Source organism: Haliotis rufescens, unplaced genomic scaffold (assembly GCF_023055435.1).
Source record: "Haliotis rufescens isolate VD_foot unplaced genomic scaffold, xgHalRufe1.0.p SCAF_41, whole genome shotgun sequence".
NCBI classification, from domain to species: domain Eukaryota; kingdom Metazoa; phylum Mollusca; class Gastropoda; order Lepetellida; family Haliotidae; genus Haliotis; species Haliotis rufescens.
In genome coordinates, this window is record NW_025964124.1 from 1,215,729 (window position 1) to 1,240,243 (window position 24,515).

The following is a 24,515-nucleotide window of genomic DNA, read 5'->3' on the forward strand; positions in this document are numbered from 1 at the left end:
ACAACCGTGCGGCGTAGTGATCTCGCAGTTGTGAAGGGCAAGGTTAGGTGAGGACGACCCACAGCGGGATAAGAGTGCACCATCGTCTTGACAGTACGACGCCACATTGGACGTATCGCTGTGGACATGTTTACAATTTTTTTATAAGGTTCTGAAGTGCAAGATTGTGAAGGAAAATAAGGTATGTTACAACACACTTAGTGCAGTGAGTGAGTGAATGAGTGAGTGAGTGAGTGAGTGAGTGAGTAAGTGAGTGAGTGAGTGAGTGAGTGAGTGAGTGAGTTGGGTATTACATTGTCATTAGACCCGTGAAGATTCCGGGGTAAAAATAGGTCTTCAGCAACCCATGCTTGCCGTAAAAGGTGACTATGCGTGTCGTAAAAGGCGACTAACGGGATCGGGTGGTCAGGCTTGCTGACTTGGTTGATGCATGTCATCGATCCCAATTGAGTGGATCGATGCTCATGATATTAATCACTGGATTGTCTGGTCCAGAATCGATTATTTACAGACCGCCGTCATATATCTGGAATATTGCTGAGTGCGGCGTTAACCAACCAACCAACCAACATTGCCATTAATACCACGTCGTGTCAGCACTACATATGTGTAATCCAGATTTGATGATGGTTTCTGAGAAACCAGGAAACTAGGAATCGAACCACGATCATTACAGAAGCGCCTTAGAATGCTGAACTAAGCACTAATAGTGCACTCAGTGCAGACTAACAATGCTTTACATGTTTCTCATATGATGTAGTGAATGTTGTGTATTTTCACGTTTAACCTTCCTAAAGCATCCGACACAAAACCCCATTGTCTTCTCTGAAATCTCCATGATCTTTAATTAAACTTCGTATGGATGATCAAAGCAAATGTGCAACGGTACAAACTGACATTTTTAGTCCGCTAGTCCATATAATGATAACATAGAGCAAAACCCTTAAGAATTGCAACGTCTGCTCGACCTTATTATAACTTAACTATTTGGCAGTTTGTTAAGGACAACAGGACTAGTGCCATCTCTAACGCTGACGTGTGTCTTAAACGGCCACATAATTCTGAGCCGATTCTATGACAAATGGAATCCATGCTGACATTGTCATTTTCATCCATGACTCACCTATTTTGTCATTTGTGGCCTACCGTGACCTTGACACTCAACATATCCTGTAACACATACACTGAAGACCGATAGCGGTGGTCGAGGACAACGGAAGGCAGACTACACACGAACAGGCTGCAATCCAACTGATGTCCAAATTCTTGCGCCCAACGAATTTCTCCTCTCAGGAGGGGTCGCACACTGAGGGGGTGCCCCACGTGGTGAAGCATCATGAAGAGTGTGAGTGAGTGAGTGTGGTTTTACGCCGCTTTTAGCAATATTCCAGCAATATCACGGCGGGGGACACCAGAAATGGGCTTCACACACTGTACCCATGTCGGGATTCGAACCGGGTCTTCGGTGTGACTAGCATCATGAAGGGTGTGACTAGCATCATGAAGAGCGTGACTAGCATCATGAAGAGCGTGACTAGCATCATGAAGAGCGTGACTAGCATCATGAAGGGTGTGACTAGCATCATGAAGAGCGTGACTAGCATCATTAGGAGCGTGACTAGCATCATGAAGAGCGTGGCCGGAACGGACGTGTGACAAACTACGATGCGCGCAAGACCATGCTTCCAACACTCCACGACGACAACATCGCACCAACACACGTTATGTAGGTGTCTGGACACAGAAACGTTGCCTCCGTCAACTCACACGCCGTGGTGTCCGGCAAACAACATCACACCAACACACGTTATGTAGGCGTCTGGACACAGAAACGTTGCCTCGGTCAAGTCACACACCGTGGTGTCCGACAAACAATATCACACCGACACACGTCATGTAGGTGTCTGGACACAGAAACGTTGCCTCCGTCAACTCACACACCGTGGTGTCCGACAAACAACATCACACCAACACACGTTATGTAGGTGTCTGGACACAGAAACGTTGCCTCGGTCATCTCACACACCGTGGTGTCCGACAAACAACATCACACCAATACACGTTATGTAGGTGTCTGGACACAGAAACGTTGCCTCCGTCAACTCACACACCGTGGTGTCCGACAAACAACATTGCACCAACACACGTTATGTAGGTGTCTGGACACAGAAACGTTGCCTCCGTCAACTCACACACCGTGGTGTCCGACAAACAACATCACACCAACACACGTTACGTAGGTGTCTGGACACAGAAACGTTGCCTCCGTCAACTCACACACCGTGGTGTCCGACAAACAACATCACACCAACACACGTTATGTAGGTGTCTGGACACAGAAACGTTGCCTCGGTCATCTCACACACCGTGGTGTCCGACAAACAACATCACACCAACACACGTTATGTAGGTGTCTGGACACAGAAACGTTGCCTCCGTCAACTCACACACCGTGGTGTCCGACAAACAACATTGCACCAACACACGTTATATAGGTGTCTGGACACAGAAACGTTGCCTCCGTCAACTCACACACCGTGGTGTCCGACAAACAACATCACACCAACACACGTTACGTAGGTGTCTGGACACAGAAACGTTGCCTCCGTCAACTCACACACCGTGGTGTCCGACAAACAACATCACACCAACACACGTTATGTAGGTGTCTGGACACAGAAACGTTGCCTCCGTCAACTCACACACCGTGGTGTCCGACAAACAACATCACACCAACACACGTTATGTAGGTGTCTGGACACAGAAACGTTGCCTCCGTCAACTCACACACCGTGGTGTCCGACAAACAACATCACACCAACACACGTTATGTAGGCGTCTGGACACAGAAACGTTTCCTCCGTCAACTCACACACCGTGGTGTCCGACAAACAACATCACACCAACACACGTTATGTAGGCGTCTGGACACAGAAACGTTGCCTCGGTCAACTCACACACCGTGGTGTCCGACAAACAACATCACACCAACACACGTTATGAAGGCGTCTGGACACAGAAACGTTGCCTCGGTCAACTCACACACCGTGGTGTCCGACAAACAACATCACACCAACACACGTTATGTAGGCGTCTGGACACAGAAACGTTGCCTCCGTCAACTCACACACCGTGGTGTCCGACAAACAACATCACACCAACACACGTTATGTAGGTGTCTGGACACAGAAACGTTGCCTCCGTCAACTCACACACCGTGGTGTCCGACAAACAACATCACACCAACACACGTTATGTAGGTGTCTGGACACAGAAACGTTGCCTCCGTCAACTCTCACACCGTGGTGTCCGACAAACAACATCACACCAACACACGTTATGTAGGTGTCTGGACACAGAAACGTTGCCTCCGTCAACTCTCACACCGTGGTGTCCGACAAACAACATCAAGAAAGGTCTTCGTGTCACGCTTGTCATCTTCGGCCAGTACATGCGCACGTCCGTCCTTGACCTAGATTCCCTCTACCATCAGTTCATTCGCCACAACTCGCCCCTTTCCGTGACCTGCAAGAAGACTCGTCCCCCTTTCGATGAATGTTATGTGCGAAAATACGACAAACCAATCAGAATGCGCGTATGATTTAAAGTTCTTTGTCAAATAATCCCTCAGAAATATTTTTTGATTTTACATATGTGTTGCATCTAAAACTATACTCAAGACACAGTTAAAATGTTTAATCATACTGTATAATTCCGCACGTCCCAATGTAGTTTAATTGCATCTGAAATATATGTAAAATATGGGGACTATATGTGAACAATTACGCAACGAGTTGACCATTGTTTTAGATATGCCCGTTTGCGCTAAGACGGAACCCAGTCGCAAAAATGGCCATGAGAGGGGCACGAGTCGCTATTCGGCTTGTCCCGGAATAACACGAGTTGGTCACGAATGCTATCAGTTGTGACACACACAACACAGCTCGAATGAAATTTTCCAATTTTGAAGTGGTTGGCACTATGTTTTTTGGTCCAATATGTGAGGTGTTTTCAACCTTAGCCATGATTTTGGTAGTGCTCATGTTTGCAATGACCCGACAACGTGTTCGGCACCAATCAATCGTCGCCACATAATTAGGACCAATTCGTCTTCAGAGGAGAACTCTTCATAAACATCAATGCCGCTCAAAAAGTATTGAACTCTTGAATGTTTCTGTAAACTCTTTCCGTCTTGTTGGGATGTATCTTGTCTTGTTATTGCTAATTCAAACTGGCTCGCTTGGCTCACTCCCTGACGACCCGACAGCTTTTTATCGAGTGAACTGAAGCGAGGCCGTTACCAGACTGAGATGACGGGCGATAGATTTTCAAACTATCTAATGAGGATCACATAATTATATATTATTAGTATACAAAACTACTGTATAAGTGTATAAACGTATACACATGAACATAACATGTTGAGTAAGCAATTCTTTTACTTCAAATTATTCTTTTCGTTGTTGTTTTAAAACCTCAGTCCTGGGAATTCTGCGTGCAAGAATTTTCTAAAATAGGTTATAGGGTGGAGATTCCATTCACGGAGCGCTTCTATTAGAGTACGCTAACAATGACATCCTTGACACTTGAAGAGGGATGGGTAATGCATGGACTACAATACGAGATTCCCTGTCCTGTCAAGTTCAGGACGTGAGTGGAATAATGTCGCTGTGTCGTGAGCTAAAGCTAATTATTCCCCTAAAGCTGGCTACAGCTGGGGATAATGCTACATTGGGAACTAGGTTTGCATCCTAAAACAATATCGTGTGACAAAAACGTTAAGTACTTCGTCACAGTGTTGGAATGGATGAAACAATAGTCTAATATACAAACTACATCAGGTAGGTGTTAGCAACCTCACATCTACGGACCAATGGCGATGTTCCGATCGGCAGCGCTGAGTCTCGACATTTTCGAACTTGAAAAATGTTGAAAATTGAATGACAAATTATTGGCTTATGCTTGCCTTTTATAGCCACCACCACGAGTTACGAATGCCATAACCTGCACGTGCATTTGGCTTTACTGTTTTCCTCCATGACATTTTTGAACAAGTGTGAAAACAATGTCGTTTAACACATTGCAAATCGACAGTGGCTGCGTTTGGACGCACCGTTTTTCGAATATCAGGCCACCAACATTTTCCAATAACATATATCCCATCTATATACCGGATTTTGTGTGTAGTCAAGTTCACTGAACTACATACTACCTGTGCGTTTCATTGTTTGAAGAGTGTAGATCATTTACCGTTGTCAAGCAAGGGTGAATAGCGAGCATGGCCCAGAACGTATACAGTAGGTGGAGGATCAACAGTAACAGATTAACGTGAGTAGGTTAAACAATGACAACAGAAGGATAAAACTGTAACAACATGATGGACAGAGAACACATGAGGAGGAGCCAATTAAACCGGTATGGATCATTTTATGGTTGTCAAGCAAGGCTGAATAGCGAGCATGGTGCAGAATTGTGTACATGGGAGAGATTAACATGAGTTGGTTAAACAATAACAACAGAACTTATTTCAGTGGCATTTAGAAGTTGGTGTGATGAAGAAAGACAAGTTCTATGGATGAACAACTTCAAGACCCCAAGTGATCACTTGCTTGAAAAAGGTGTTAGGATCTACACCGAAACGTCGCACTAATTGTAATAAAGAAGTTGATCATCCATAGAACTTGTCTTTCTTAATGACAACAGAAGGATAAAACTGTAACAACATGATGGACCATATGACAGGAAGTCAATTAAACAGGATTAAGAATACATACGTGCTGTGATTATTGCCTAATGAGTTCATAGTAGGCGGATGGGATGTACCGTGTTCATTATTCAGCCTTGCTTAGCAGCAGTATAAGGATCTATACCGACACGCCGCCTTTACAGTTAACAAGGAGGCTGTTATCTATGGAATACTGTAAGGGACATTCTCGCGATCTCATAGTTATCCATCAAGTGTCTCTACTTTACCAAATGTTAGTAAATTCATCCATCACACGAACCACACGATAATGTGAGGTCTCTCAATGCATTTTAATTGTTCATGGGGGCACGGGTGGCCCAGTCGTCTAAGGCGCTGCAATTCGCTGTGAAGAATTGCGTCCTTTGAAACCTTTGATTGTGGGTTCGAATCCCGGACGCCCCGATTATGTTTCTAGGTTTGTCAGCACCGTACCCGTGCTCGTAGGTTTCACCGAAGTGGTAAATGTCTGAGACCTGCATCACTTCGGGCTTTCCCCCCACATTAAGCTGACACGCCGTGATATAACTGGAATACTGTTAGAAGCGGTGTTAAACCCAACTCACTCACTCACTAACTGTTCATGTTCATCCTTATCTCAGATGGCGAAAGCGGAACCTGCTGAAGTCGGCCAAGCCAAGTCCCAAGGTACCCCCGCGCCACGCCCACCTGATGGGGGTTGGGGCTGGGTCGTCACGTTCTCCTCCTTCATGATCAGCGTGCTCGTGGACGGCGTGTGCTTCAGTCAGGGCATCTTCTTCAACAGGTTCATGGAACACTTCGGCGCCAACAAGGCCACGACCTCCTGGATCGGCTCCGTCCTGAACGGCTCCTACCTCATTATCGGTGTGTACCTGCATCCACAATGTCGCGATTAGTGTAATGACCTCATCAGTCATTTGAATGACTTCTCCAAATAATGTAGTGACCTCATCAGTCATTTGAACGACTTCTCCAAATAATGTAGTGACCTCATCAGTCATTTGAACGACTTCTCCAAATAATGTAGTGACCTCATCAGACATTTGAATGACTTCTCTAAATAATGTAGTGACCTCATCAGACATTTGAATGACTTCTCCAAATAATGTAGTGACCTCATCAGACATTTGAACGACTTCTCTAAATAATGTAGTGACCTCATCAGACATTTGAACGACTGATCTAAACAATGTAGTGACCTCATCAGACATTTGAACGACTTCTCTAAATAACGTAGTGACCTCATCAGACATTTGAACGACTTTTCTAAATAATGTAGTGACCTCATCCGACATTAGAACGACTTCTCCAAATAATGTAGTGACCTCATTAGACATTTGAACGACTTCTCTAAATAATGTAGTGACCTCATTAGACATTAGAACGACTTCTCCAAATAATGTAGTAACCGCATCAGACATTTGAACGACTTCTCCAAATAATAAAAGTGACCTCAACCGACATTTTAACGACTTCTCTAAATAATGAAAGTGACCTCATCAGTCATTTGAACGACTTCTCTAAATAATGTAGTGACCTCATCGGTCATTTGAACAACTTCTCTAAAATAATGTATTGACCTCATCCGACATTTGAACGACTTCTCGAAAATAATGTAGTGACCTCATCCGACAATTTGAACGACTTGTCTAAAATAATGTAGTGACCTCATCCGACATTTGAACGACTTCTCTAAAATAATGTAGTGACCTCATCCGACAATTTGAACGACTTCTCGAAAATAATGTAGTGACCTCATCCAACATTTAAACGACTTCTCTAAAATAATGTAGTGACCTCATCCGATTTTGAACGACTTCTCTAAACGTCAGGTGATGGCAGCTGTGGTGACCGATAAGGGGGGGGGGGGGGGGGGGGTAAACGGACATTTTCAGTCGCTCCGACCCAGGAGGATACATACATGTACAGACCTGAGTTAGCAAGGTCATCAAATGACTGGAAAACATTTCAAATATAGAGCACGATGAAAAGTGGAAAAAATAGTTGGTGAAGTGTCCATTAGATACTGAATCAAATACATAGATTGCTGTAGATTATCATCAAGAAGCGGATCAAGTCGACACTAGGATAGTTTCTTAGAATTTCTTCGTTGTGTTCACTATGCCGGTCGTAACGGGGTTATTCGTAGATACTCCCTCACTTTTCCGAATGTAAGCTAAAATGCTGAGTTCAAGATTAAAGAGTAAAATCAAAGTCTTACATACGTCTTTGGTGAAACTGATCAGTTCTGTATGTGCTAGGGAATTCCCAGGGGTTTCCCAAGGATTGTGGAAGTAGTCCTCTAGTGTTTACGTCATTTCATGATAACGTTTAATACGTTTAATACGCCTATGAACGTCAGTTTCGCCGTATTGTGACCGGCCTCTCGTCCAATGATAAAGCCGTATGTCATGTAAACTTCCCATTGAAATATTATTCCATGATGACCTCCCACTTACAGGGCCTGGGGTCAGCATGCTGGTCAACAAGTACGGCTGTCGTCCTGTCGCCATCACCGGGGCTGTCGTGTCGTCCGTATCCCTGTTTGTCTCCACCTTCTCCACGAACATCGCCCTCCTCACCTTCATCTACGGCTTCATGGGAGGTAAGTCAGTCAGTCCAAGCCAGGTAGGATAGGAAGCTGGTTCAGGGGAGGTAAGTCAGTTAGTCCTCGCCAGGAAGGATAACAAGCTGGTTCAGGGGAGGTAAGTCAGTCAGTCCTCGCCAGGAAGGATAACAAGCTGGTTCAGGGGAGGTAAGTCAGTCAGTCCTCGCCAGGGAGGATAGCAAGCTGGATCAGGGGAGGTAAGTCAGTCAATCCTCGTCTGGTAGGATGGCAAGCTGGTTCAGGGGAGGTAAGTCAGTCAGTCCTCGCCAGGGAGGATAGCACGCTGGATCAGGGGAGGTAAGTCAGTCAATCCTCGTCTGGTAGGATGGCAAGCTGGTTCAGGGGAGGTAAGTCAGTCGGTTCTCGTCTGGTAGGATAGCAAGCTGGTTCAGGGGCCGGGAGGTAAGTCAGTCGGTTCTCGCCAGGTATAACAAGCTGGTTCAGGGGAGGTAAATGAGTCAGTCCTCGCCAGGTAGGATAACATGACAATTCAGGGGAGATAAGTCAGTCAGTAAGTGACAGTTAGCCCGCGGGAGTTTTGTATGTCTGATATGTCTGGTATGTTTGTAATAAACTTACCAAATACAAATACAATTTACTGTATCTAGTTTGGATGTAAAATTCCCTTCGTAGTTTTGTTTTCGTTTCTAACATAGAAATGACAAATATATTAAGCAATTGTAGTACTTCTCGACAGGAGTGATTGAGTGAGTGAGTTGGGTGTAACGCCGCTTTTAACAGTATTCCAGTTATATCACGGCGTGTCAGCTTAATGTGGGAGGAAAGCCCGAAGTGATGCAGGTCTCAGACGTTTACCACTTCGGTGAAACCCACGAGCACGGGTATGGTGCTGACAAACCTAGAAACATAATCGGGGCGAACCGGGATTCGAACCCACAATCATAGGTTTCTGGCGTGCCCAAGGGACGCAACTCTGCACAGCGAATCGCGGCGCCTTAGACGACTGGGCCACCCGTGCCCCCTTGCCAGGTAGGATAGCAAGCTGGTTCAGGGGAGGTAAGTCAGTCAGTCCTCGCCAGGTAGGATAGCAAGCTGGTTAAGGGGAGGTAAGCGGGTCAGTCCTTACCAGGTAGGATAACAAGCTGGTTCTGGGGAGGTAAGTCAGTCAATCCTCGTCTGGTAGGATAGCAAGCTGGTTCAGGGGAGGTAAGTCAGTCGGTTCTCGTCTGGTAGGATAGCAAGCTGGTTCAGGGTAGGTAAGTCAGTCAGTCCTCGCCAGGTAGGATAGCAAGCTTTTTCAGGGGAGGTAAGTCAGTCGGTTCTCGTCTGGTAGGATAGCAAGCTGGTTCAGGGGAGGTAAGTCAGCCAGTCCTCGCCTGGTAGTATAACAAGCTGGTTATGGGGAGGTAAGTCAGTCAATCCTCGTCTGGTAGGATGGCAAGCTAGTTCAGGGGAGGTAAGTCAGTCGGTTCTCGTCTGGTAGGATAGCAAGCTGGTTCAGGGGAGGTAAGTCAGTCGGTTCTCGTCTGGTAGGATAGCAAGCTGGTTCAGGGGCCGGGAGGTAAGTCAGTCGGTTCTCGCCAGGTATAACAAGCTGGTTCAGGGGAGGTAAATGAGTCAGTCCTCGCCAGGTAGGATAACATGACAATTCAGGGGAGATAAGTCAGTCAGTAAGTGACAGTTAGCCCGCGGGAGTTTTGTATGTCTGATATGTCTGGTATGTTTCGTAATAAACTTACCAAATACAAATACAATTTACTGTATCTAGTTTGGATGTAAAATTCCCTTCGTAGTTTTGTTTTCGTTTCTAACATAGAAATGACAAATATATTAAGCAAGTGTAGTACTTCTCGACAGTCAATCCAGTACTCTGAAGGCTAGTAATGCATGCTGCAGATACCTCCTTAGCACTTTCAGTCATCACGTTATTCAGGAGTTCCCAGCTGGTTGCATGATGTGTTTCAGGCCTGGGCTTCGGGCTGATGTATCTTCCTGCTATAGTCATGGTGGGCTACTACTTCGACAAGAGGCGAGCTCTAGCCACGGGCATTGCGTGCTGTGGTTCCGGTATCGGCACCTTCGTCTTCGCCCCGCTCTCGGAGTTCCTCCTGGGCGAGTACAACTGGCAAGGCACCACCTGGATCATGTCCGGTCTCGTGCTCAACGGCGCCATCTTTAGCATGTTCTACCGCCCTCTACCGGCGGCTACATGCGCGCACAGTGACAATTCCGACATGCAGCTTGCGGAGATGGGAGACAACAAACCAATATATTCCAAAAACAGAAAAGACGCTGAACCAATGGTTAGAAGTCGATCTTACGACATGAACTTAAATAAGCCTCTCAATGGTCAGGTGTCGGTGATTAAAGGAGAAAGTGATATAGCTAGACTTGCTCACAGTCATGGGACGTTAGTTCAGGGCGGAAAGCATGGGCACCAAGGACATAAACACTCCTATCTGCAACCCCTGGAGAGAAAAGATATATTCTATAGTGGGAGTATCAAGAACCTGAAGGAGTTTACACAGGCTGGCTCAGAGAAGGAGTATACCCAGGCGGTGTTCACCTCCCACCAGTCTCTGCAGCCGGGGAGGGGCGCGGAGGAGGAGGAGGATCTATCTCCATGTACACGTGCCGCGCGGGGACTGTTTTCTGTGTTCGACATCTCACTTCTTAAAAGTCCGACATTTTTACTGTATGGGATTTCGTGCTTCCTGTGTATGATGGGTGAGTATTGCATTTCCTCCTCCCTGGCGTGATCCACGTGTTAAGTGTTATTCATTATTATGAGTGAGTGAGTGACTTGGGTTTAACGCCGCTTTTAACATTATTCCAGTTATATCAATGCGTGTCAGCTCAATGTGGGAGGAAAGCCCGAAGTGATGCAGGTCTCAGACGTTTACCAATTCTGTGAAACCCATGAGCACGGGTATGGTGCGGACAAACCTAGAAACATAATCGGGGCGAACCGGGATTCGAACCCACAATCATAGGTTTCTGGCGTGCCCAAGGGACGCAACTCTGCACATCGAATCGCGACGACTTGGCCAACCGTGCCTACCATTATTATGAAAACTTAACTAGTATAATGTTTTCACAAAAATGACTTCCTGAAACATTTGTTGTTATTTTCAAGGAACATAGAGTATTAAGATGACACAAGCATAGCGGTATACATGATACTGTTAACATATATATATATATATATACAGTGTTAAGTTTATTAATATGTCTTCATAGTTAATATTTTCAAAGTAAGTATATATATATACAGTGTTAAGTTTATTAATATTTCTTCATAGTTAATATTTTCAAAGTAATAGCTACAATGTTGAAATATTATTTTATAATGAAGTAGATCTGCACATGGACACATGCAGAAATTGTTAACATTGAAACGTTGTGAGAGCGTTTGTTATTTTTAACCTTGAACCATACTTCTCTGTCAAAATTGCCTCCTAATGGTAATAATTTTACTCCTGTGGCCTGACGCGTCAATTATTCATGCTGTCCAAAAGTGCCAATATCTCGCTACACGGAAATTGCTTCAATGTTCCCCGCAACGTGTGTCATATGGTGTAGGCCTGTCTCCATCCCTCTCGACAGACAGACACGTTTCACGGAAATGGGTCAACGTTTCACTGCAGCGAAAATGTTTATGGGGGAAAAAGATCGGAAGAAGCTAGTCCAGGGCAGGTCAACCAATCAAGGACAGGACCTGTCTCCCTGTTGTGACTGTTGCCTTTTAGTTTAATTTAATTTAATTCATTTTGTTTAGTGTAATAACTTACAAATGGGAATGTTTAAAAAATATATTTTCATAAATAGTTATGTATTTCGTATGTACACATATCATTTCACACATAGACAAAGATAAGTTTCTTTAAAAATTTGGTTTCGGTTTCGTAACGATACCCACTGTATGTGTCAAAAGAATATCGAACTAATTCATCACAACTTTCTAAGTCAACAGTACAAGTGCTACTGTAAGACCATTGACTACATCCACGTGCAGTGCTACAGTAAGACTATTGACTACATCCACATGCAGTGCTACAGTAAGACCATTGACTTCATCCACATGCAGTGCTACAATAAGACTATTGACTACATCCACATGCAGTGCTACTGTAAGACCATTGACTAGATCCACATGCAGTGTTACAATAAGACCATTGACTTCATCCACATGCAGTGCTACAGTAAGACCATTGACTACATCCTCATGCAGTGCTACTGTAAGACCATTGACTACATCCACATGCAGTGCTACAGTAAGACCATTGACTTCCTCCACATGCAGTACTACAGTAAGACCATTGACTACATCCACATGTAGTGCTACAGTAAGACCATTGACTTCATCCACGTGCAGTGCTACAGTAAGACCATTGACTACATCCACATGTAATGCTACAGTTAGACCATTGACTACATCTTAATGCAGTGCTACAGTAAGACCATTGACTACATCCACATGCAGTGCTACAGTTAGACCATTGACTACATCTTCATGCAGTGCTACAGTAAGACCACTGACTACATCCAAATGCAGTGCTACAGTAAGACCATTGACTGCATCCACATGCAGTACTACCATGAGATCTTTGACCGTGATCAAAAGGTTATTCGACAAAACGACTGCTTGACTGATTGATTGAAAAAAAACCAGTTCTCTTCCCTAAACGTAAAGATCAGGGGTAATAATTCACAGTTAGGTTTGTTTAAAAAAATATTATCATAATTATTCATCTATTTCGTATGTACGTGTACCATTATACATGTGTGTCAGAAAGATACAGTTTCTTGTTTGCGTCTCTCCAACCATGACTCCTCCCCGTGCCCCCGTGTACATCTCCTCCAACCCGGAACAAATGAGGCACGCCGTGTCTGGCGCCGTGCAATGACGCTGTCTCATCGTTGCCTAGTTACGCATTTCATGATGCTTTTGTCATGACTGAGACAGTTGGGATTAACACAGCGTATAGCAGTATTCAAGTCCTGTCTCAGCGTGTCAGCTTAATGTGGGAGGAATGCCCAATGTTATGCATGTACTACTCTGGTGAAACCCAGTAGCACTGGTCTGGTGCTGATAAACCTAGAAACATAATCGGGGCGAACCTGGATTCAAACCCACAATTATATGTTCTGGTCCCAAGGAAAGCAACTCTGTACAGCGAAATGCGGCACCTTAATCACTGGGCCGTGTCTCCCCTTATTCTATGATTGCAAATGTTAGAAATGTCAGAAATGCTAGAAAATCTTCTTGTCTTTTTCATCAAGTCTCATAGATATTTGTTTCTTGTTCATCAGTGTATACATGATTCCGATAGAGATTACTACACAAACCAATGACTATATCTTATTATTGTGATTCTGTAATTATATAACTACAACTTGGTCGATTCCATGTGATCGAATCTAATGAAATTCAGATCTTTTTCTCAATCTCATTCTGGAATGGCTAATAGATGGTCTAGATTGTATGGATTCAGTCGTTAAACCCGTAACTTTCGTTCGGAGTTAAAGTTTTCGAGGTTTGCATGATTAGAAATCACATTCCGACTGTCACTTTCATAATCTGGTAAGCGATGCTCTGATTGGTCGGATGAAAGGTCGTTCTGACGTGACCCTAATGGGATGTCCTCAGATCTTTGTTTAGCGGTAGCGAGAACTGAGGTCTGATTTTAATGAGATTGATCTTTTTCTCTGACATAGAAGATCCGTCAACCCCTCCAATCTAATCAACCAGTCATTGCCGAGGCGTTTAAACTTTTGTTACAACTCATTTAGAACAGAATATATAATGTCTTGATTTTTATAACGTGAACGCTCAGGTATGGTTGTAAAACGTGAAGATCGAGCCACCATATTGCTGATAATATACACACTTGTTTCTGAGCGCCATGACGTATACAGCCAAAATATAAATAGCCTATTATGTTATAAAAGTGAGTACCACCTGAGGAATACGTATCCTCTGTGTATGATTTCTCTGTTAAAATGGAACTCTCCGTTAAGAGGTTTAGTGAGTGAGTGAGTATGGTTTTAAGCCGCTTTCAGCAATATTCCAGCAATATCGCGGCGGGGGACACCAGAAATGGGCTTCACACATTGTACCCATGTCGGGAATCGAACCCGGGTCTTCGGCGTGACGAGCGAACGCTTTACCCACTAGGCTACCCGACCGCCCCTGATTAGCCGAAGAGCCCAGATACCCCCCATTTGGAGTGGATGGTCAAAGGTCCCTCATAGTTCACCCCACGCGACCTACACCTACTTGGGATGGTAAGATCTTCACCAGATATGCCCCGCAGTTAATGTCGTGATTTTTTTGAAATTACTAAATGACCTTTGCCTGGACGAGTATTGACTGAGTTATCTCCCCTTCCAGGCTTCTTCGTGCCCTTCACCTACATCCCCCCTATGGCCCTGGACATGGATATCTCTCTGAAAGACGCAGCATTCCTCATCTCCATCATCGGCATCACCAACACCGTGGGCAGGGTCGTCGTGGGCTTCGTCTCCGACCAGACGTGGGCTGATTGCCTCCTCATCAACAACATAGCCCTCATCATTGCTGGCGTTGCTACGATACTGGTTCCGTTCTATGGCAGCTACGGTCTGCTGTCCGCTTACGTAGCAATCTTCGGTCTTGGGATAGGTAAACAACATTCATTCAAGATATTTAGTATATAAAGAGAATCGACGCCCTTGGTCTTGAGATAGGTGAACAACCATCATTGACGATGTGTATTTACTTAAAAGGAGCGAATGTCCTGATAATAGCTGCCAATTCATGAAGCAAACATAGATTTCGAAGCTCTGTGCTCCACAATATGAAAACATTAACATCCCTTCGAATCTACTCAGAAGACGTAACCCTAACCCTAACCCTAACCCTTACCCTTACCCTTACCCTGACCCTGACCCTGACCCTAACCCTAACCCTAACCCTAACCCTGACCCTAACCCTGACCCTGACCCTGACCTTCACCCTGACCCTGACCCTGACCCTGACACTAACCCTAACCCTAACCCTAACGTTGCCGTTGTGGTGCGGCAAATCTCACATGGATGGAAAACACAACTTTCAGGTGGTATATATACCTGCAAGTGTGACATTGTTACTACATGGACATCCGATACCTACATAATGTATATGTATGTATAACGTACGCGTGTGTCTGTCCTCATGTGTAGCGGTGTTCGTGTCGCTGAGGTCCATCATCATGGTAGAGCTGATGGGGCTGGAGAGACTGACCAGCGCCTTCGGACTGGTCATCATGTTCCAGGGAATGTCGTCCTATATCGGGGCGCCTATAGCAGGTGCGTGGCACTGGTCATTTCAAATTGTGTTGACGTCAATTTGTTTGAATTATTTTCTTGTATTATGCTTGCGTATTATTTTAGCGTATTATTTTAGCGTATTATTTTGGCGTATTACTTTTACGTATTATTTGAAGGTATTATTTTAGCGTGTTATTTTAACGTATTGTTTTAACGTATTATTTTAACGTATTATTTTAGCGTATTATTTTAGCGTATTATTTTAACGTATTATTTTAGCGTGTTTTTTGAACGTATTATTTTAACGTATTATTTAAGCGTGTTATTTTAGCGTATTATTTTAGCGTATTATTTTGGCGTTTTATTTTACGTATTATTTAAGCGTGTTATTTTAACGTATTATTTTAGCGTATTATTTTAACGTTTTATTTAAGCGTGTTATTTTAACGTATTATTTTAACGTATTATTTAAGCGTGTTATTTTAACGTATTATTTTAACGTATTATTTAAGCGTGTTATTTTAACGTTTTATTTTAACGTTTTATTTCAGCGTATTATTTTAACGTATTATTTAAACGTATTATTTTAGCGTGTTATTTTAACGTGTTATTTTAGCGTATTATTTTAGCGTATTATTTAAGCTTGTTATTTTAACGTATTATTTTAACGTATTATTTAAGCGTGTTATTTTAACGTATTATTTTAACGTATTATTTTAACGTTTTATTTTAGCGTTTTATTTTAACGTATTATTTTAACGTATTATTTAAGCGTGTTATTTTAACGTATTATTTTAGCGTGTTATTTTAACGTATTATTTTAACGTATTATTTTAACGTATTATTTTAACGTATTATTTTAACGTATTATTTTTGCGTGTTATTTTAACGTATTATTTTAACGTGTTATTTTAACGTGTTATTTTGGTGTATTATCAATGTTCCCTGTCAGTGCATTTTGTGTACAAAGCGTGTCAGCTCAGTGTGGGCGGGGGCCTGTTAATAGTGTCCCAGAGAAAGCCAAGGTGCAAACAAACCAAGGTTCACAACCTTGATATTCAATCCCGTGATATTCGGACATTGACTTGGCCAAGGGGAACAACTCCACACATCGAGTAGCTTTAAACGCGTCACCTAGTGACGTAACATTGCAACAAGTGACGACACAAGATTATTCAAGACCTCATGGTCACTAAAATATTAATATTCAATGTATTAACGCCATGTCGTTTAAAGATTTAAACTGGCTCCCCGCAATGTTACCAGTTAACCTTACAGTTCTCATTAGTTCATGGCGGAGTTTCCCGGATTACAATCTGTAATGTTGATTATATTTCCCTCCCACTCCAGGTGCTATCGCGGACACGTTCGGTAGTTACAACGCCGCATTCTACCTGTCCGGGGCAACGCTAGCCATGTCTGGTATAATCTGTCTTCCTTTGCGGAAGTTGGCTGCCTGGGAGAGATCGCGAGAACAGCAACACGTCACTGGAGCGGAGACACACGCAATGCTGGACTCTCACTGACAGAAGCAGCCGTGAACTGAACCGTGCTTGCTGCATAGTGGGAGTTCGGTGTGAGAATATATATTCACGGGCAAAAGAAAGTATACACTTGAAAATTGGATTTCACCGAAACGTTACAAACGTCATTAATAGTTACAGTCGCCGAAACACTGCACTGGTCAGGGCCGAAACACTGCACACGTCATCGCCGAAACACTGCACTGGTCAGGGCCGAAACATTGCACACGTCAGGGCCGAAACACAACTTCGATGAAATACATCAACATCGGATAATTATATTCTTGTTTGTTTCGTTTTTTACCACCATGTGTATATACTTTCTTGCAGCTTACATCCTTTGGCCTGTGTGATGCTTGATAGAATAAGGTCACGGGAAATGGTGGCCATAAGTCTCACCTATTATGACTGAATAAATGCACCGTGATTCGTATATAGGAAGAAGTACTCAGTGTGAGAGAGAGAGAGAGAGAGAGAGAGGGAGAGAGAGGGAGAGAGAGAGAGAGGGAGAGGGAGAGAGAGGGAGAGAGAGAGGGAGAGGGGGAGAGAGAGAGAGGGGGAGAGAGAGAGGGAGAGAGAGAGAGAGGGAGGGAGAGGGGGAGAGAGAGAGAGGGGAGAGAGAGAGGGAGAGAGAGGGAGGGAGAGAGAGGGGAGAGAGAGAGAGAGGGTATTATCTTGATGATGTTGCTATTTAGTTATATTTACGACACATCTTTCTTGTAAGCTACATTTAATAATTCATTGGTTGACTTCAATACAGATTTTTAACTATATTGTAGTTTGAATAAAGTTTAAATTTTGTTTGTTCAATATCGTCCTGCAATGTCACGCTACCCACAGTACATGGTACCGGAAGTCACCACAATAGACAGACAAATGTCAATGAACACATACAACCATGTTTGTTCCCCACGCATGTGAATCTTAAGTCTTAAGTTAATGAGCGGCCATTGACCTGTGTTCACCAGACCATAAACAACATTTCTGTCAGTCTCAATTAGTGCTCGGTTGCTGGGCTTATATGCGTGAACCATTCCACTTGGGTCCCAGTCTAGCCAGTGTGACCAACCGACAGTAGAACAGTACTGATTTAGATACGCGTTAATTGCTTCGGGAAGCTTCGAGGTGACACGATTGTCGCAATTAAACCAGTGATTCAATCTCATTAAAATTAGATCTTAGTTCTCGCTATCGCTAAACAAAGATCTGAGGACATCCCATTACGGGTCACGTCAGAACGACCTTTCATCCAACCAATCAGAGCGTCGCTTACCAGATCATGAAAGTGATAGACGGAATGTGTTTTCTAATCATGCAACCTCGAAATATTAAATAGAGGTTATTCCGAACGACAGTTAAGGGTTTTATGATTATATAAATACAATCTAGATCATATATAAGCCATACCAGAATGTTATTTTTATCAGTTTGAATTTTTTTAATGGAGAATACGTCAAAATATGTTTCGCAGCGTAGTCGCCAATTTCAAACTAATGTCGTAAAGCTCGAGAAAGCTGCCTTCTGATTGGCTAATGTCGATTTCTTGTCAGTCATTTCATTTCATTTCTTGTCAGTCAAAGTTCGCAAAAGGTGGTTCTGACGTGACTCGTAATGGGATGTCCTCAGATCTTTGTTTAGCGGTAGCGAAAACTAAGATATGATTTAAAATGAGATTGACAAGTGACTGTGTCTGTGGATTGCGGAAATTTTCGATTTAATTTTTGCCTATATGAGTAATTCCAGGTGATTGCAAATATAATGATGTTCGTTCGCCAAATTTATGCTTCAGATGGTACACTAAGGCTAGAGCGGTCACCACAACGAATGTATATTTTCTCACTTATGGATATGCTCTTTTCCTCCACACCTAATGTTTTGTTTTGGTAAGAACTAATAAGAGTTTTTTTTATAGCTGTATGATCAAATTAGCACGTCCCATTTTAATTCTGAAAACCCATTTGTCCAGAAACTATCCAGTTTCTGTCAAAGGTATTTACAAAATTGAACATGCCGTCCTCATGGGTACATAAAATGGAAGAAAAAATGTAAAAAAAAATTTTTTTCGAAAACTCAAAATTTAAACAATTTTATAGGCTAAGAGCGGCCAATGGGCGAGAATATTTTCCTTTGCTCAAAACTCATGTTTTTCTTTTGCAATTACAAGCATCATGACACATGATTCAACTCATTTTCACTTAATTCAACTAATATGTGGCATTATTAAAATAATTCTCCCATGGGCGAAAAGGTTCTTAAAATAGACCCGTGCAGATCCAGGGTAGAAGAGGTCTTCAGCAACCCGTGCTTGCTGTGAGAGGCGACTAACGGGATCAGGTGGTCGGTTTATATATGTCATCGTATCCCAATTGCGTGGATTGATGCTCATGATGTCAATCACTGGATTGTCTGGTCCAGATTCAATTATTTACAGACCGCCGTCTTAGAGCTGGAATAATGCTCAGTACGGCGTTAATCACGAAACAAACAAACAAAAGTTAACGACCTACACTTTTAAGTGGATTTTGCGTTCCATACACGTTCCACTGAACACACTGGGCAATTAAATGACACCATGTGTGCGATATTCAGGTACACGTACGCGTATTTTAATGAAAAAGACTGGTCTTTCATTGCATAACGTCTGGCTGAATATCTCACATTCTAACGAAGTCTCGAAATAATGATTATATCATATGAGGTGTCGAACTGACCAATGGGAATTATGCTCGAAGCCGATCGAGGAAGATTTGAGTAAATATTGTGACACGAAAACAACTTTTAAATGCATTGCCACTTTTGGTATGAAAAATGGGTACAGTTTAGAAAAAAACAACGGCCTTCTTATGATAATTCCCATATTCTTACTGGTACGTTGTATCTAATTACGGTCTTATTTACAGATGAGGGCGGTCGAGTAGCCTAGTGGTTAAAGCGTTCGCTCGTCACGCCGAAGACCCGGGTTCGATTCCCGACATGGGTACAATGCGTGAAGCCCATTTCTGGTGTCCCCCGCCGTGATATTGCTGGAATATTGCTAAAAGCGGCGTAAAACCATACTCACTCACTCACTTACAGATGAGTATACAATCCCTGCCCTCGTTTAATTACAAAAGATAAGATAAGATAATATTTCATGTGTGTGTCACGCAGTATAAAAAAACAACATACATTCAAAGTACATAACAAAATATAAAATATACCACCCGGGCAGTTGGCCTATGAGACACGAGAGATAAAAAATAACTCCGTTTTAATTACAACCTGCCACACCACGCGTGAATAAACAGTTATCCAGGCGTTGCTGTGGGCAAATACCTAGCCTGTATGTATATTTTGTGGATACATGAATTACATATGTTCGTTAATTGTGTATATATTAAGCACAAAGACACAAAGGTTTATGATAGATGAATTGGTGCCTTGATATATTCAACGAGAACGAATCTTGTGTTTTCGTCGCGATCCTGATGTGTATCATCGTTTAATGGGTCATTCAATAAAAGTATGTTTGGAGGCGGTATCATATACACAGTGTCGTCCGTTTCGCGTGAACTACCACCCCACCCTGTCAGTAAGAGTTATGTAATCGGTACACAAATATCTTTGATGAGGTGTCAGTGGAAGGAGTTTGAATTACGTCCGCCACTGGCAACAGAAATCAGAAACAATCAACAAGGCCTATGCAGTTCAAATAGCCTAGGGGCACACGTAAAACGGCTGTCAATCTTTCCGCTACAGCTACATACCATCATCCCAGTCACAACTGGCGTTTCACTGGCTTTTCAAAATATTAATTGTAAAAACTTTGTTAACAGACTGACGTATGTCGTAGACAGTCCACTTATTTGATAAAAAAAACCCAGTAAGTACGTCAACTGGAAAAATCAACTGGATGTTACATTCCTAATATCAGCTAACGGCCTTGTTTGTGAAAATATGCACTAGTCATAAGATTCAAAGACAAATAAAATCAATTGTAATACCGCATGGACAGAAAAACCTGAATAAAACCTGTCTTGGTATAATTTCTTGTGTATTAGATGATGGTAATGATCCGAAATGTTATAACATTAGATTAGGAAGACGACATGTTAAAGTATTTTATAATACTTGGGAACATGAGCAATAAGATTCTATTAAAAACAATTATATGAATATGATTATGTATTTAATTAACATGTCTAATGATTATGGTCTACATTACATCTTTTTTCTGCTGGTCGTAAGTTCATTTTTTTAACTGAGCATACTTGTGTCGGGGTTGCGATATTTTCATCTCTTTGTTGGCAGCCTGCCACCGACCTGAATTTGTAAAAGGGTCTCAGCATGGGACTGTTAATTTGTCCTTAATGATGTCTACAAACTTACAAACTTGTAGATGTTGGGGCGGTTAGGGCCACACTTTTCCAGCTTAGAGTGCCACACAATACGTCCATCACATTCTACCTACTGTTCAGTCTATGAATTTCAAAGTAAGTAAGTAAGTAAGTAATTTCAGAACTCAGACATGATCAAGGATTACGGAGGTGAACGAGGGGAAAGGCGGACGCACGTGCTTTACTCTGGGGTCATTGTTGTCTGGAGTCCACATCTTTGGGCATTGCAGACACTAACTGAGCAGTGATCACTCTGTGTAGAGTTCACCTGCACATGTCCACTTTAGTCAATCAATCAATCTTTATTGTTTGAAAGGCCATTGGCCCATATACACATACAGATAAACAATATCATTTACAGCTGTACAGCGCATTATATAATTATTGGATAACTAATATGATGCTTGACATGTAATAGAGGTATTGTAATAACAGTGGTAATAACCACAGTGGCAGTAGTATAAAATACAAAAGGAATGGAATAGCATAGCACGACGTTCAATACAGAAGAATCTATCAGTAATATACTCATCATGTCAGGACAATTTGACAATTTAAATGTATATGCATTTCTAGTAGAAACAAACAGACAAAAATGAAATGTAGATACTCCTGATCTAGATGCGAAAGTTTCAAAACAACTACTTTTTTCTGGACATATCGGATTCACTAAGTAATTTACTACGCACTCGTAGACTTTGATGGATGTATTGTAATATCTTAGTTAATTTTTGACTAGAGATACCATTAAAAGATAATATTTTGTTCATGGAATAGTGGTTCTTAGTGATATCAGGCATATATTTCAATCTTAGGTTGTCGTAAATTGGACATATAAACAAAAAGTGTAATTCGTTTTCAATATGGTTTTCGCAGAATGGACAAAAACGCATATTCTTAGGACAGACTAACAATGCAGTGAACAGTAGCTCTTAATACCTTATAATAACAACACCGAGGGTGAGGGCACAGTAAGTTAAACCTTGTCCACATGTACAGTCTCAGCCGGCTAACGTCACATCTCCCATCAAGTCACCTCTTTTACTCAAGCATAATTTAATTTTTGACATTTTGAATGAAAGTCATTAAAGGGAAATTCGTTTCATATTTAACAAACCTACATGTATTTTACCAAATTCAAACACTTATACCCCCGTTCTACATTTGGTTCCAATTGACCTGGATCATTCAACTCGCTAGCGAAGGTCGAAGGTCGTAGCCGACTTTAAAATGAATACATTTACAGTGTACATGTATATGTATAACTTTTAGCTGTATAACATATATTCATGATAATCAATTATTTTCGTTCCTAATTGGAAAGAGCACATTCTGAGGCTAAATCTTTCTTTGTACAATGCAAACGATACAAACGTAGCGGCTGATAAAAGAGACAATGATTAAATAATCCATATGTAATATATACTCAACAACAAAAGTTCCTGTGACACCAATATTTTAGTTAATTTTTTAAACAAGTAAAGTTTGGTTTTCAATATTGTAGTACATGTATGGAATCAGGTCACAAAAACGCATCTGCTACAGAAAAGCATGCATTTCATGCAAAAGTTGACTTCTATGCAAGCTCCATGCATTTCACAACCCTAGAAAGAGTATAAAAATATGTGCGTTAACGGGATTCCATATGCATTGTTTAGCATCGTGCTGACAACAACCACTCAGAAAAGCAACAACATTACGCAATTATTCAACATTACGAAATGCCACGCCTGTCCGAAAATGAGCGTCTGCGAGCCACTGGTATGCTTGAAGCAGGATCGAGTGAACGTGATGTTGCAAGCCAACTTAACGTCCACAGAAACACCATTCGTAACAGACGAATGCAGTCAGAGACCATCCTCGGAATGGCAGGACACGAGTAACCAATAATCGACAACTGGATTCGAACAACTCACCTACGAAATCGATTCCAGCCAGCAACAGTGACTGCAAGAAGCATCCATGGCCTTCGACGAATATCTTCACATACCGTACTTCGTCGCCTCAGATGTGCAGGGATTGTCGCCAGAAGACCAGCCAGACGTCCCATTTTGGCAGGAAATCACCGTCAAGCACGTCTACTGTGGTGCAGACAGCGTCTACGCTGGACGGCCATGCACATGGGACAAGTTCTATTCACTGACGAGTCTCGTTTTCACCTTAGCCACAGCGATGGACGGATTGGAGTGTACCGACGTCGAGGTGAACGTTACGTCAATCATTGTGTCATGGAAGAAGATCGGTTCGGGGGCGGCAGCGTTATGGTATGGGCTGGGATTACAGCAAGACAGAGGACCCGTTTGATAGCGGTAGAGGGAAATCTCAATGGACAGCGCTACCGCGACGAGATCATCGGTCCTGTTGTTCTACCGTTAATGCGTCGTCATGGCCCAGGCATTAATTTTCAGCATGACAACGCCCGGCCTCTTATTGCTCGACTTGTTCAGGATTCTCTTCAACAAAACAACGTGAATGTCATCCCCTGGCCGGCTCGTTCCCCTGATATCTCACCAATCGAGCACATGTGGGATGAGATGGATCGGCGCCTTCGACATCAACCTTGTGTTCCACAGACACTCCAGGAACTTCGAAACATGCTCCAGCAGATATGGACAGATATCCCACAGGACTTTGTGCGACGCCTGGTCCATTCCATGAGACGAAGATGTGTTGCTTGCATCGCAACCAGAGGTGGTCACACACGCTACTGATTTGTGAATTGACATTTTGGCATGTTCATGTTTTTTATTATTATGAAATCACGCATTTTCTGAAGTCAGTATGGCAAATTAAACCATTTGAACACTTACAGGAGTCCTTATCTGTTGCAAACGGAAATTGTTTCAAATTTGGTAAAAAACATAACTTTGCATTAAATCTTATTCAATGTCACAGGAACTTTTGTTGTTCAGTTTATTATTTGTTCTCGTTCAATCTATTGCACTTAATACCTGAAGTCATTTTAAAGTTTCAATGAGTCCTGTAATGGTGTGGTATTATGACTGAACTTAGAATATAAATAGTTAAAAACA

General features: G+C 42.5%; 1 protein-coding gene across 1 annotated transcript; it reads left to right on the plus strand.

Moving 5' to 3' along the window:
* The first annotated feature begins 4 nt into the window (after positions 1 to 4).
* Positions 5 to 17,386, plus strand: LOC124127365 (monocarboxylate transporter 12-like). Its single transcript, XM_046490766.2, has 7 exons — positions 5 to 181; positions 6,346 to 6,589; positions 8,187 to 8,330; positions 10,260 to 11,021; positions 14,689 to 14,958; positions 15,498 to 15,623; positions 16,935 to 17,386. Exons 2-7 carry the CDS (start codon positions 6,346 to 6,348, stop codon positions 17,108 to 17,110), a joined length of 1,722 nt encoding a protein of 573 aa, XP_046346722.1. The 5' UTR covers positions 5 to 181; the 3' UTR covers positions 17,111 to 17,386.
* Positions 17,387 to 24,515: the final 7,129 nt, after the last annotated feature.